The sequence below is a fragment of the Zootoca vivipara genome, chromosome 9, assembly GCF_965207765.1.
Source record: "Zootoca vivipara chromosome 9, rZooViv2.hap1.1, whole genome shotgun sequence".
Classification (NCBI taxonomy): Eukaryota; Metazoa; Chordata; class Lepidosauria; order Squamata; family Lacertidae; genus Zootoca; species Zootoca vivipara.
Genome location: NC_142592.1, coordinates 66,592,958 through 66,607,746, shown reverse-complemented (window position 1 = coordinate 66,607,746; position 14,789 = coordinate 66,592,958). Strand labels below are relative to the sequence as shown.

Sequence of the window (14,789 nt, the reverse complement as noted above, 5' to 3'; positions counted from 1 at the left end):
AGCATAAAGGTCACAAGGAGCAGCCGATCTGGCTTGGCTGCAAGAAGCACTTTTACGACTTGACCAGGGGCTACTCTGCTGAACAATGAGGTGAACCAGCGTTTTCTGGGATGGTGGAATGCATTAAAAAAGAAAGAAAAATTAAAAGCTCAGATTTGTTGCTCGTGTGCATAACCCTCTCACAGAATGGAGAGCATGGCACCCTTTAAAAGTGAGCTGGAGGCTCTTCAGCAATTAAGGAACAGCTAGAGAGATTAAAAACTATTCAGGTACATGTTTTTGACAGGCAAGTTAGACAAACGGTCCCACAGGTCGTTTGTTTTCTCCAATAACTCAAGCCTCAAGGGATTTCCGTACCCCCAGGCATCGTCTCCTCAAGCCTAAGGAGGGCGAATCAGCTCGTGCCTTACCATGGTCACCATTTTGTCAAACTCCTCCTGGGAAACAAAATAGTAATCTAATCTGTTTTCCTCTCCAAAATAAGCAGTCCTCGTGGTGTGGCAGGGACTGAAAGATAAGCCAGACAGAAAACAGAATAAGCAAGTGAAAGGAGAAGAGATATTAAAGAGCTTGAGGGCAATCTAGTGCAGTGTTTCCCAACCAGTGTGCCTCCAGATGTTTTGGGACTACAACTCCCATCATCCCTAGCTAGCAAGACCAGTGGTCAGGAATGATGGGAGTTGTAGTCCCAAAACATCTGGAGGCACACTGGTTGGGAAACACTGATCTAGTGCACATTTACTCAGGACAGGAGTAAATCCCATTGATCTCAGCATGCATAGTGTTAGGCTGAAAAGGATGTGTTTGTGTATATACATACATATGAACATAGCAAAGGTTGATAAAATTATGACAATGCGGTGGAGACAGAAATCTACCCCCTTCAGATGATTGGCAGTAAATCCAGAACAGAGAAAAGAAAGCCACACAATGCATTAGAAAATAATATTTGGAATTTGCTGGACTCCATTACATTTGTATAGAAAAGGACTGTCTAATGCAGATCTCTGTTGGAGATGTAATAATAAGGATAACGACTCCTTGAAACATATGTTCTTACACTTTCTTGTACTCACCAAGTTTTGGGGGAATGTGTTTGGCTGCGTAAATATGACTATGCAGAAAAATTCAAAAAGTTTCAGAGGAAAATATTCTTTTGAATTTTATACCTATTGGTATAAACAGAAGTTGACAACTGGGCAACAAAAGTGGATTCCACATGCTCTAACTATGGCCCAAAGACTGGTGTTGATGAACTGATGAACACAGATTTTGCATTGAATACATGACAGCACTCACAGTTCCACACACTGATGATTGATGCAGCCAACAGGCCATTCCAGAGTAAATGAACAAAAGGAATCAGAGAAGAGGCATCATCCATGTGAATTATGGGAGAAGGGAACTCACAGAGTGATGCTTAGGGGGAGAATTTGGCAGGGGGTGTCTGTGTGCATGTTTTTTTGTTTTTTGTTTTACAAGTACAGAGCATGTCCCTCCCTATTTTCATCTGTGAAATGTTGAGTGGTGTATGATTCCCCCACGTCCTTCAGATGTTATAGTGCCTGTGGGGGAGGCCTAAAAATGCCAGCCAATCCTGTCACAACAACACTCCAGGGAAAGGGATTCAGGAACCATCTTATTTGATAACTGTGTCAAATGAAAACCTTATGAGGCACGTGGACCCTATAAAGCTGAAACTTCAAAGGCTTGACTTTCTCAGCAATTTTTATAAATATACACATCTTAAAAGGTCAGTACTGGGCACTGACCAGATGTTTTGAATGGCCTTTTAAAAAAAAACCTTATGTTACAAGCTCCTTTTAACAGCAAGGTCATGCTTACATTTGAAGTGGTCCTGTATCTTCCATAAAATACAGTTTTAACAAGTGGCATGTTGACAATTCTAAAAGCAGCACACGAAAGCTACAGAAACCTCCTCTGAATAATAAAAATGCAACTTTGCTTTATGGTAGCAATTTTCTGCTCTGCTAAGACTGCTTTGCTCTCTGTTCTTCACATGCATGATGCTTATGAGGGAATAAAATATAAAATAAAACACAACAAGGCTCTTGGAAAACTGAAGGTGTTTAGAAAATCCCCAGCAGTTTTCAATTACTGGGATATTCCAGCCAAGTTTTTCAAACTGTGTAATTTATTTAATATGTTTTGTATTTGATGTCTCTCCCCACCTACTATACTCCCTTTCAGCCAGGAGATTTATTTTGAAGTCTTTGATTTACAACACACTGAAACCCCCAGGAGGGGAGAGAGCCATTGTGCTCAGGTCCTGCTTCCAGGCTTCCCGTGGGCACCTGGTTGGCCACTGTGAAAACGGGATGCTGTACTAGAGAGGCCACTGGCCTGATCCAGCAGAACTCTTCTTATGCTCTTGGGATGATGGAAGCTGTAGTTCAAGAGCATCTGGAAGTTGCCAGGCTTGCTAATCTTGACATAAGATGACTCTCGGGGTCCCTTCCAACACTACAATTCTATGATTCTATGACATACCGGAAGGGATGCAGGTGGCGCTGTGGGTTAAACCACAGAGCCTAGGGCTTGCCGATCAGAAGGTCGGCAGTTCGAATCCCCGCGATGGGGTGAGCTCCCGTTGCTTGGTCCCTGCTCCTGCCAACCTAGCAGTTCAAAAGCACGTCAAAGTGCAAGTAGATAAATAGGTACCACTACAGCGGGAAGGTAAATGGCATTTCCGTGTACTGCTCTGATTCGCCAGAAGCGGCTTTGTCATGCTGCCCACATGACCCGGAGCTGTACACCGGCTCCCTCGGCCAATAAAGCGAGATGAGCGCCGCAACCCCAGAGTCGGTCACGACTGGACCTAATGGCCAGGGGTCCCTTTACCTTTATGACATACCGGTAGGAAGGTTTGTGCTTTAAGATCTAAGAAACCAACACAACCCAGAAGTCTACCAGCAATATTTCAGTTTTTCAACCCTGTAGATCACTGTAGATCAGGAACGGCTAACCTTAGGACAGCTCAGGGAGAGCTGGTCAGACGCCCAGACAGGCAACCCAGGAACTGGACCTATCCTTGTGTACATTCAGACTCTGACATAAAGATGTCATCGCCCACCCATAAGAGGCAGGGGGAGTGCAAGGAACAGGTTTGCTCTCTGAAAGGTCCCACAAAGAACCCGAGTGGCAGGGATTCCAAGATGTGCATGAGAGAGCAGTGAAATTTACACCGAGATCCACTGTATCTTTTCCTTACAACTGAAATGGTAAATAATATTGTATTCAACTACATCTTTGGCTTTCCCTTCTGTTCAGCCCATCAGTCCAATACTGTAATATTTGGAAAGCCAACACAAATCCTAGACAGACTCTCTGCACTGACATGAAACCCCAGCCTGGGATTAGAGCCGGCATTACACAAATTCAAGTTGCCATGCTCTGAACATGAATGGGTCAGGTTTTGTAGCTCAGTCGTGAAATGAATGTCTGGGTGTACATATATTTGCACCGGTGACTGGACAGCTCAATGCAGTTTGCAAGCTGCTAAGTCCATCACAACCAATTAAACCAGTGGCAAGGAACCTCTGGCTCACCAACCTAATGAATCAGGGCAGCAGCACTTAGCATTTGGCCTATGAGGTCATTTCGGCCAACCCATAGGAACCAGTCCTACACTGGGCATCATATATTATGTCAGGTAAGAGGCAATGGAAGAAGTTGCTCCCTACTGAAAGTGGGGTTTTCAGACACTGTCCATCAGTTACTTAATCAGTGGTGCCTTCAAAGCCCTTTGATTTCAAACTGGGCAGGCAAAGTAAAACAGGTCACCTGGTGTCATTGTGACATCAAATGATTGACTGATGGGTGGTCCCTGCCCACCCGTCAAATGACCCACGGGGGCTGGAGGAACCAGCTGGGAATGGTTTCACACTGCTCAATTAAACTTTTTTCCCCTGATTAACTTAATCAATGTGGTTATTTTACCAAATGCTCAATATAGCTGCCTTTTGGCTATTTTGAACAAAAAGCAAGATAACTCACAATTTTATAAGTACGTAGTTACTGTTCATTCTTAAGAAGAAAGGTCATTTTGGACCCACACACCCCGTCCTTTTAGAGCAACACAGCAGAACTAAAATAGCTTCAAAAAAGAGAGAGCATTTAACTCAATATTTGCACTCAGAAATTAAAACTGGCCTCCGACAATCAAACTTCTAAATACTTAGAAGTAAGTCCCACCCAATTAAACAGTGGTACGAAAGCAGCCACAATGTACTGATTAAAGCTTGCAGTCCTACAATTAACATCCATCTGCTTTTGGTCCACAGCGAGATGGAAAGTATCTGATTTGGATACTTTGCAGGAAGAATCAGGGCAATATAAGAGGATAAGAAGAAAATAAAAGGGGAAAACTAAAATTGGTAGAACACAGAAGGGCATAATTGCCTTCCATAAAGGTTTTTTTTTAAAAAAATCTTTCTGAGAAAACCTGCCTTGTTTTATTTCCAGCAAGTCTCCAAGGACTCCTGAACGTTTATGGACCAGAGGTACCTGTATCTGAAATAGTTGTTGAATTTTCTGCAGAGCCTGTGGCAAAGTTCTCGCTTCCAGCACGCCAGAGGTCCGGTCAACACTAGCATGGGGTAGGGAGCATCAAGGCTGGGTAATGTGCTGCACAGAGAGAAGGAAAAAATGCCATTAACCTTCTCACGGGAATTCGGATTCGATATACAATATACACAGATCCCCTCTAAGTATCTCCTAACCCAGGCACCCGCAATCTCGGCCCCCCATATATTTTGGAACAACTCCCATCATCCCTAGCTAACAGGACCAGTGGTCAGGGACGATGGGAATTGTAGTCCCAAAACATCTGGAGTTTGGGGGTGCCTGTCCTAACCTCTTGTTGTGTTTGGGACTTGTAAGGCGCCTTCATTATCTATCTCTAAGCGCCACACTTGGGATCCAGGTGGCGCTGTGGTTAAACCACTGAGCCTAGGGCTTGCTGATCAGAAGGTCGGCGGTTTGAATCCCTGTGACGTGGTGAGCTCCCGTTGCTTGGTCCCAGCTCCTGCCAACCTAGCAGTTCGAAAGCACGTCAAAATGCAAGTAGTTAAATAGGAACCGCTACAGCGGGAAGGTAAACGGCATTTCCATGTGCTGCTCTGGTTTGCCAGAAGCGGCTTTGTCATGCTGGCCACATGACCTGGAAGCTGTACGCCGGCTCCCTCGGCCAATAATGTGAGATGAGCGTGCAACCCCAGAGTCGGTCACGATTGGACCTAATGGTCAGGGGTCCCTTTACCTTTACCTTAAGTGCCACACAAAAACACTCCTCTTCAACCAGGCCTTGGGCTGATTAATATTCTAAAGCCTTTTAAATGTGTTTGTGGGAGGGGGGTATTGTTTTGCTGTTTTTGTTTTGTCTATTCATTTGTGCTTTTACCTTGGATTTTTATCTTGTGAACTGCCCTGAGATCTTATGAGAAAGGGCAGCATACAGGTCTAATAAAAATAAATGCATATTTTTTTGGGGGGGGGGAACGGTGGGACAGACTGCTTTTAGATAGATAAATAAAATGATTTGGATATTTTAAGGCCATGATTCTATTCACTAGATCAGAGCTTTGCTTTCCAAACTGTGCATCGTGACACATTAGTGTGTCGGCTGCAGTGTGCAGGTGTGTCATGCAAACACCTCCCCCCACACTCTTAAAGGGGTTAGCTTAACCTCTGGTTTGCTAGTACTGTAAAACTGAATTACTGTTTGACAAAATGACGCATGTCTGCATCACCAACATGAAAAGTTTGGAAAGCTCTGCACTAGATGGAGATGATGGGTTCACCCAATCACCCAAATTAAATATTTCCTATGACTTGGAGCATTATTTATAGACTCAACAGAAGGAGTGGGCTGGCAGCTGTTAATTTAATCCTATGTGATGCCTTGGATGCAAAGCACAGGACGAGCAGGGCTGAGCTGCCTGGGAACAGAGCCTCCAGAGCCATCAAGTTCCAAGTACATGCATGGGGAAAATTGCCTAGAAAATGCCAACAGAGTCATAATGGATGCCCCCAAATGGAAATGTCTCCTGAGAAATGAGAGAAGGGCTGGTGAAAAGGAGACCGATGGGTGCAGATGGATGCCAGAAGAGGGTGAGAATGAGGAGGCCTTGTGAGTTTTGTGAGTGCTCCTCTTGTAGCCTCTGTGATCCACAGCGGGAGGCATGGCCATTTTGCCTGCCACGAGATGCCAACACTATTGACGGGAGAAAGTTAAAGACAGCCTGAAGAAATTACAGTTGCAACCACTCATCGCCCTCTGCAGGGTTTGTAATCGTCGGTAAGAGGTATCTGTAAGAGGATTGTTGCCTCTTCGCATCTCTTCGTTTGTGATGTGAGTGGCCATCTGTTCCGACAGATTGTTTAAAAGGAATGGGGCGGTGGGCAATCTGTCTTGGAGCTCCGAGGTGAGTGACTAACTTAATTTCGTAAACTGCTCAGCCAAGCAAGTTCTGCCTGATTTCCGTCCCGGCAGCCATGGCGTACCGACAACAGAATCTTCTCTCTCCCCAATGGAAAAATGTCCCATCCCCGTGACAGCTTTACCTGAGCGCCACCTACAGGGTGGAAGGGGAACTGATGCCCAGCTTACCTGTCAAAAATCCGCTGCGGCTGTATCATACTATACATGATCTGGGTCATGTGATCCTGGGCAGCCACCACTTCGGGAGGAGGGTCGTACTTGTTTACAGCAGCAACCTGCTCCCAAGGATTAAGAGGAGAGGGGACAATTAATTAATTAATTAATTACATGAATTCCTTCAGCTTGAACAAGAGAGGCCAAATGAGTTTGTGGTTAGAATTCCCTCCTGATTGATAATAATAATATAAAAATAATTCATTATTTATACCCCGCCCATCTGGCTGCATTTCCCCAGCCACTCTGGGCAGCTTCCAACAGAAAAATAAAATGCAGTAATCTATTAAACATTAAAAGCCTCCCTAAACAGGGCTGCCTTCAGATGTCTTCTAAAAGTCTGGTAGTTGTTTTTCTCTTTGACATCTGATGAGAGGGCGTTCCACAGGGCGGGCACCACTACGAATCAACATGTTCCTTCCTGACCTGCACACTGCAACATTTTGTTGCAGGGCCCCTACTTGTAAGTTTATATCTCAATACGGATGAATCAACTGAAAGTGTACACTTACCTTTTCTTGCACGGTGATTTTCTTATGATCCAGCTCTGTGAGTCGAAGCAGCATGAAAATGACCAGGAGCCAATAATCCTTGTGTTCCTGATATCGATATAACAAAGAAGTTGAAGATTCATTTGAATGGACGATATTGAAATTCAGCTCTTCAAACTAATACGTGAGAAGCCATTTTATCACACTTTTGACACAGTATATTAGGAAAGCAGAAGACACTCACAGAAAATGAGGGAGCAACCCAACCAAAGGAACAGGCTGACTACCCTCTTTATCATGCCTTCTTCCAAAGGGGAGAAGGAAACTGAGCCATACAGCAGGCAGAGAGAAAGATGGGCAAGGTTGGCAGTTAAAATGCTTGGAAAATTAAACATTCAAACCATGTGAGGTGTCTCCTCTTCCCATACCTGGTTTCCCATCTTCTTTCTTGTCCTTACCTCCTAAGGACCTTCCGATTTTGTTGAACTTCCCTAGCCATTGGCAACGCTTGTTGGGGCTGGTGGAAACTGCAGTTCAGCAACAGCTGGAGGCCCAAAGGTTTCCCAGCCCTGTTTTAAAGTTCTCCATGGACTTAGGAACATATGAAGTGAGACCACTGGTCCCTCTCATCCTAAACTGCCTTGTGATGGGAGGGCGTTCCACAGGGCGGGCGCCACTACCGAGAAGACCCTCTGCCTACTTCCCTGTAGTTTCACTTCTTGCAGTGAAGGAACCGCCAGAAGGCCCTCGGTGCTGGACCTCAGTGTCCGGGCAGAGTGATGGAGGTGGAGACGCTCCTTCCGGTATACTGGACCGAGGCCGTTTAGGGCTTTAAAGGTCAGCACCAACACTTTGAATTGTGCTCGGAAACGTCCTGGGAGCCAATGTAGGTCTTTCAGGACCGGTGTTATGTGGTCTCAGCGGCCACATGTCTGGGCTGAACGCTGCGGGTGGAGACACTCCTTCAGGTATACATATGCTAAGCTTGAACATAATAGTGAAACTCCAAGGATGCAGACAAATCCTGCTCCTGAGAAGTTCAGGATCACAGACCTATTCTACACAGGCAGCAAATCAAGGTGTTAACAGTTTGAAGTGGTAGAACGAGGCTGGGTTTGCCAAATTTCTGTTTTTGGACTACAGTTCCCATCATCCCTGACCACTGGTTCTGCTGGCTAGGGATGATGGGAGTTGTAGTCCCAAAAAATGGATGGAGATCCAAGTTTGGGAAACGCTGGAACGGAGTATATCTCTTCAGATTGCGCTCTCTCTCTCTGTGTGTGTGTGTGTCAGTTTTGAATCATTTTCTTTTCTAAAACAGCTCAATGCAGATAGAAACTCACATTGCTGGCAAAGCCTGGACTGTAAGGTTTTTCCCCTGATTAGCTACTCTTCTGTCTGAAGTTTGTTTTTAATCTTGTGGAACATGAAAAAAAGAAATGTGCTGGTTCTTTTTCAAATTCACCCTCTTACTGAGGTTTTCATTCCCTGAATGTGTTAAATTAATTTATGGGTTGTTGTTTTTTATCCTGTGACAACTAAGTGTGTATAAAGGCCTGAAAATACCATCTGGGACTGAATATTTTCAAGAGAATGCAGTAGATGAGGTTTAATTATCCAAACTCAAATTTGGTCAGAGTAATGATCCCCCTAATTGCAAGTGAAGTGTCACAGGAACTTAAAGGGCATAAAGAATAAGGGGAGAGGTGCTAAACGGAACTGTAAATTGATAAAAAAAATAAAGTTTAGTTGTCTGAAGTATAACTTTAAGAGGTACAATAATTAACCGTCAATGAGAAAACTAACGTCTTGGCAGCTTGATTAGAGGCATTGTCTCAGGAAAGCCAAGTCACGCCAAATCACTGACATTCAAACCGACTCAATGCTGTCTTAATATAATTGCCACTTCTGTTCATAAAATCACTAAAAAGCCATGCAGATTAATTGGAGAGACGTTTTTAAAAACAACCAAATTCTGATCTAAGGAGCACTGCCTAGCAAGGCTTAAGAAAGCTTAAGAGGAAAACAGCCTGATTTTTAGTTAGAGATGCTCTCCCCATATGGCTGCAGTTGGGACTGAATGTTGTGGCTGGATCACTGAGTAGCACACCTGGATGTACATATTTTGCACATGTGCTGAGTGAACCACAGTGGCTGCTGACCAACTATGGGGCTACATGCAAAGTCTCGATGTTAGCATTTAGAGCCCTGAATAACTAGGAACAAGAGTACCTGAAAGACACCCCTTAGATCAACTGAAGAAATTCAACTATAGAATATCATAGGGTAATGACATAGGGGATGACAGAGGACGAGATGGTTGGACGGTGTTCTCGAAGCTACGAACATGAGTTTGACCAAACTGCAGGAGGCAGTGCAAGACAGGAGTGCCTGGCGTGCTATGGTCCATGGGGTCACGAAGAGTCGGACACGACTAAACAACAACAACAATGACATTTTATGCTTCTGCCCCTGTATTGGGGAATGCCCTTCCTTCTGCCACAGGCAAAGCAGCAACCATCAGTTACTTCAGACGCCTTGTAAATATTTCTTTTGCCCAGGCTTCTCCCTGACCCTGTTTTATGTTTGAATTCCCTGAATCCTTGTTCTGTTCATCAGAGGCTTTTAGAGGCTTTTATACTGGTGTTTCATTGGTTTCAGGTTGTATTTTTGTTTCAACGATATAGTTTGCTTTTCACATTGTGCACAGCTCAGAGATTTCTAAGAGGTTTATAAATGCCTTTAAATAAATTAATGAAATCAATACAACACTGTAGCTGAGGAGTTGGTTTTTTTTGACCTGTAATCTCTCCCTTAAAACACTGTATTAATTACTGATTAATTAAACTACTGATTTTATTAACAATAAGTAATCTAATTAACTAGGGTTGCACTCCTGCTTGCCTTGCCCAGCAATCCTGTGCCAACACCCCTTCCTTAACACCTCAACCCACACCCCTCTCCCTCCACTCAGACCTTGCCCAACCTCCCCCCATGACCCTCACTGATGGGGCTGGTTAGGTGAATCCCGCCCAATAGGTTTAATTCATATTAAAATACAAATACCCATACTGGTGTGAGCATTTCCTCACATTAGGTCCTGAGTTCTACTTGCCTCCCCCACCTCTCGTTGAACCTTGCCTCTTCACCATCTTGCCTTGTTGTCTCCCCCCACTGCCAACTTTTAGACTGAGTACTCCCTGGGGCAGGTCTCTTAACAGGAACAACACGGGTCCAAGGTCCAAAGCAGAGCTGCTGTGGGCACATTGGCCTTCTGCATCCCGCTTGGTGTCCACCAACACCCCGCCCCTTCTTTATTTTAAAATGTTTTCAAATAAAGCAAGTTTTGGCTTTGTGGGAGGGGTTGTTTTAGGTTTTTTTTGGGGGGAGGAGTCCAGTTTTGGAGTAAGGCCTACTTTTTGTCTGTGTTTTGTTTGTTTGTTGGGGTGTGTGTGTGTACTTGTTTTGCCTATTTCAGGGTGAGGGTTCTGAGCACCACCAGTTTTTCTTCCACGGAATGGGTATTTCACAGGGCCCACAACAGTTTCTGAAATCTCCGAATGTCTGCCCAGCACACAAAAAGGTTGGGAAACTCTGGTGCTGATCTGCTTTCACGAAGATGCCATGCGGGTCAATGGACCTGAGCCTGCCAATGCATATCTAGTCTTCTTTTGGCAAAGGTTCAGAGGTTTACAGAGATGGAATGATTTCCCCCCCACCCCATACAGGTTCCATCAAAATTAATGAGCGATCCCCGGTGGACTGTACCACTGACATCAACCAAGGAAGACGGTGCTGAGAAATGTGTAATATTTCTTTCCCAGATCTCTGGAAATCGTTTCAAAGGGTATCTCAAACCCATCAAAATCGAGGCGCCAGTGCTGTTAATCTTCCACACTGCTCGGGACAAGTTATCAACATGTGCTGTATCAGGCTGATGCACAGGGTTTGACTCTGCTCTTAATGTTGCTGTCGTTGACAAATGGGATGCTGCAGCTCGTTAATCATGAGAGATCGTCAAGCCCTTTGAATGAGAAGTGAGTCCACCTCACGGAAATTGCATCCAGATTCCAAAGGAAAGCAGCCGCTCAAAAGCCATCCTTTCCCCTTTGCATCTTTAGATGATTCTCCCACCCCTAACCCAGTGTACATCAGTACGCAAGCACCTGGGCATTCCTGGAAGCACCTGGAAGGGACCACTGAGGGCCATCTAGTTCAACCCCCTGCAATGCAGGATTTTCAACTAAAGCTCTGTGACATTAAACAGGGACTGAACTTGTACTCCACCTTGCTGCAGGAATGTGCTTTGTCGTGCAAACATGATAAACAATTGAAAAAGGTGAAGGGAGAAAGCTGCTTGGAAAGAAAAATTGGCACTGAAGTTGGAAATTTGGACGTTGAGGATAAAAAAGAAGTACCAACACTAGACATCTTTATACATGGAGATCTGACAAGACAGGATGAGGATGAAGAAGAAGGAAGGCAGATTGTTCTACAAGTGGGAGATGTGGAACAGAAAAAGGACTGGACTCAATAACTCCTCAAAGATGAACCAGGGTGGGCTCTGGCCCTCCCAGTGAGAGAGGGAGGACAGGGCACACTCTGGGAAGTTAGAAATAAAGACACAGGAGGGAAACTGCAGAAATGGGGCGAAAGCGCTTTGTGGAAGCTATGGGAAAGGGTGGGTGTGGGTTAATAGACTATAAATGATTCAAAGAGATGGATGAAATGGTATGGCCCTTTACTGGTATGTTTTATGGATCTTGCTGTATACTCCTGGAGAATCTGGATCTGGGGGAAGGGGGAGGGAGTTATGTTATTATTGTCTGAAATAATATTTGTATTAAGAGTTAATAATAGAATGATGATTCGTTGTTAATAAAAATTATAGGCAGAGGGAAAAAGTATTAGAGAATGAATAAAGGGAATTAGAAATATTTGGTTTGAAGCATTAGATTTAAGGGAATTATATCAATATTGGGAAGAAGAGTGGAAAAAAGAGTAAAGGATTGAGAGAATAATTTTTAAGGTATGTAAAATTACAAGGAATACTGTTTAAATTATATTGTAACAGGGACTCAAGGTGGGGGAGGTCGGGGGAGTCCAAAGGATAATGATCAAGATTTAAGTTAGAATTTTTGTTTTTGATATTTTTGTATTCTGTATTTTGTAGTTTTTCTTTTTGTTTTTTTGTACTTTTTGTGTCTTGTATTTTTGTATGTGTGTGTGTGTTTGAAAATCATATATATATATATATATATATATATATATATATATATATATATATATATATATATGGATTCTCACCTAGATCACCCATGGCATGTGGTCATCCAACCTCTGCTTAAAAACCTCCAAGGAAGGACAGTCCACCACCTTTCGTGGGAATCTGTTCCACTGAAGAACATCTCATACCATCAGAAAGTTCTTCCTAATGTTCAGTCAGAAATCCCTTTGGGGCCCAGAACCCCTGGGGTTCTGATATGCAGTATTTGCTGATATGGAGTATTTGTAAAGACACAAAATATCATAAAATGCAATAAATCTGCCAGCAAACCAAAGGTTGACCCTGCATCATCTTGGCAAAACAATATAGACCAAGGTTTCTTGGTCCAGCTGTTGTTGGACTACAACTCCCATCATCCCTAGCTAGCAGGACCAGTGGACAAGGATGATGGGATTTGTAGTCCGCAAACAGCTGGACACCCTGATATAGATGCAGCCCAGCAGCAAACACATAGCTTTCCACTCATGGAACGGTTATCTACTTTCTTCCTTTGTGCCTCCTTTACGTTGACTGTGACATACCTGCACAGGGTTGTTTTTCAGATTAAGCACTCTGAGGAGAGGCAGGGATTCAAAATATTCCAGTTCACCCAGCTCAGCCACCTAGATAGAATGCAGGAAAATATAGCATTTACTCCAGGGATCCATTCCATGATCGGAGCTCTGTGAATGTGCAGAAAAGGCACAGAACCTCCTCCCCTGGCAGCCTGAAATGGAGCCCTGAAAAAGCTCTTCTGAATGCCCAAACTGGCCCTTTCACTGCCCTTCCACACAGTTGCCATGTCATGAGATATCATGCAAAGTTGCAAAGGAGGCTGGTCTTCAGTGCAAACTGAAACTGTCCAAACAATATTACTTATTGTGCAAGAACTTACCTGGTTATCTTGTAGGTTGATTTCCTCAAGCAGTTTGTGCTCTTCCAGACCTTCCAAACTGCTGATCTGATTGTCAGACAAGTCCAACTTCTGCAGAACTTTCAGTTCTTCCAAGCCAACAGCCTTCGATATCTGGTTTGATTTCTGCAAAAGTAATTGGAAGCTTGGGGAGCCCTCGAGAAAAGGAATTATGAACACACGACTGTCCCTTGGGCAAACCGCTGTCTCTAAGGCTGACTCACTCTGCAATCTCCTTCACATGGGCTTTGGGGCAATCACTTAATTTCTCTACACCTGGACCTGGTTCAGACACTCCAGGGCCAGCAGGAGCTTCTGCTTAAGGAGGAGTGAGCCAGGTTGCAGCCTTAGGTAGAAAATGCTGGGGCACCAGCAGCCCCCCCCCTTTGTACCCAATTTTAATTTAAGATTTGATTACATTTTACTTTTGTTCTTTTGCTTACTCCTCAGTTCCCTCTTGATTCTCTACCTTCAGCTACTAGTCCAACTGAAAACTGGAGTTTCTGGTATAATACGAGGGTTTGTTTGTTTATCTAGAAACAATATTTATATGCCACTGTATCGTGAAAATATATCACAGCCATTTACAACAAAACAAAAAAAATTAAGCCATACCGTAAAATGGTTTTTTAAAAAAAGATGTCAATTTACCATTGCTGAAAGATATGTTCTTAATTGCCTGCGTAGGCATGGTGGAATAGCAGCTTTCAGCAGGGGTTTAAAAGTTGGCACAGAAGGTGCCTGCTGAATCTCCAGTGGCAGAGAGTTCCACGGGACTGGGTCAATGAAACTAAAAGTTTGGTTTCTCGTTATTGACAAATGACGGGTTGAGTCCAAGTTGGGTTGAGTCACATCCCCCCAGCCCCGCCTCTAGATTATTTTCATCCTACACCCAGCGCCATCAACCCGCCTATCAGCATCTAATATTTTATCAATAGTTCCAACCTCGATGGTGCGGGGCACTTTGGGAAGGGGGAAAGATGGGAAACAGAGAACGGGAACTACAGACTAGGAAAGGTACACGGGATCAAAGGGCTGGGAGGGGGAGTAAAGCCCTTCTATAAGTACAGAGGGCAGTAGCAAAAGACAGGGTCTTTTCAGGAGTGGCTCCCTAGCTGTGGAATGCTCTCCCTGGAGAGGCTCACCTGGTACCTGCATGGAAAAAAATGAATCCCTCGGGCTGAAAAAGGCCTCCCAACCCTGCTCTAGGATTTCACCATGTCCCAGTCACTGCATGCAACATGTATGTGGGGTTGTCCAGCATCACCTTCCAACCCCAAAATTCTGCGACTCACCAGGCAGAGTGTTTTGATGGGCAGGTTTTTCAGGCCATTGATGGCTGTGATCTTGTTGTCTGCCAGGCTCAGGTAGGTCAGGCATTGGCAATTCTCAAGGCCCTGGATCTCCTCAATTTCATTACCTGTGCATCAGCATCAAGACTTA

The 14,789-nt window shown here is 44.2% G+C and overlaps 1 protein-coding gene across 2 annotated transcripts in view; it reads right to left on the bottom strand.

The window, feature by feature from the left end:
- Positions 1 to 14,789, bottom strand: part of LRGUK (leucine rich repeats and guanylate kinase domain containing) — a 48,992-nt gene that overhangs the window by 22,237 nt on the left and 11,966 nt on the right. For both annotated transcript variants that reach the window (XM_088651752.1, XM_060279223.2), the window contains exons 6-12: positions 14,642 to 14,766; positions 13,329 to 13,472; positions 12,976 to 13,056; positions 7,189 to 7,275; positions 6,632 to 6,738; positions 4,528 to 4,647; positions 411 to 507 (exon numbers count right to left, since the gene is read on the bottom strand). In XM_088651752.1, the coding sequence (XP_088507878.1) occupies positions 411 to 507; positions 4,528 to 4,647; positions 6,632 to 6,738; positions 7,189 to 7,275; positions 12,976 to 13,056; positions 13,329 to 13,472; positions 14,642 to 14,766 (761 nt within the window). The remainder of the gene's footprint in view (positions 1 to 410; positions 508 to 4,527; positions 4,648 to 6,631; positions 6,739 to 7,188; positions 7,276 to 12,975; positions 13,057 to 13,328; positions 13,473 to 14,641; positions 14,767 to 14,789) is intronic.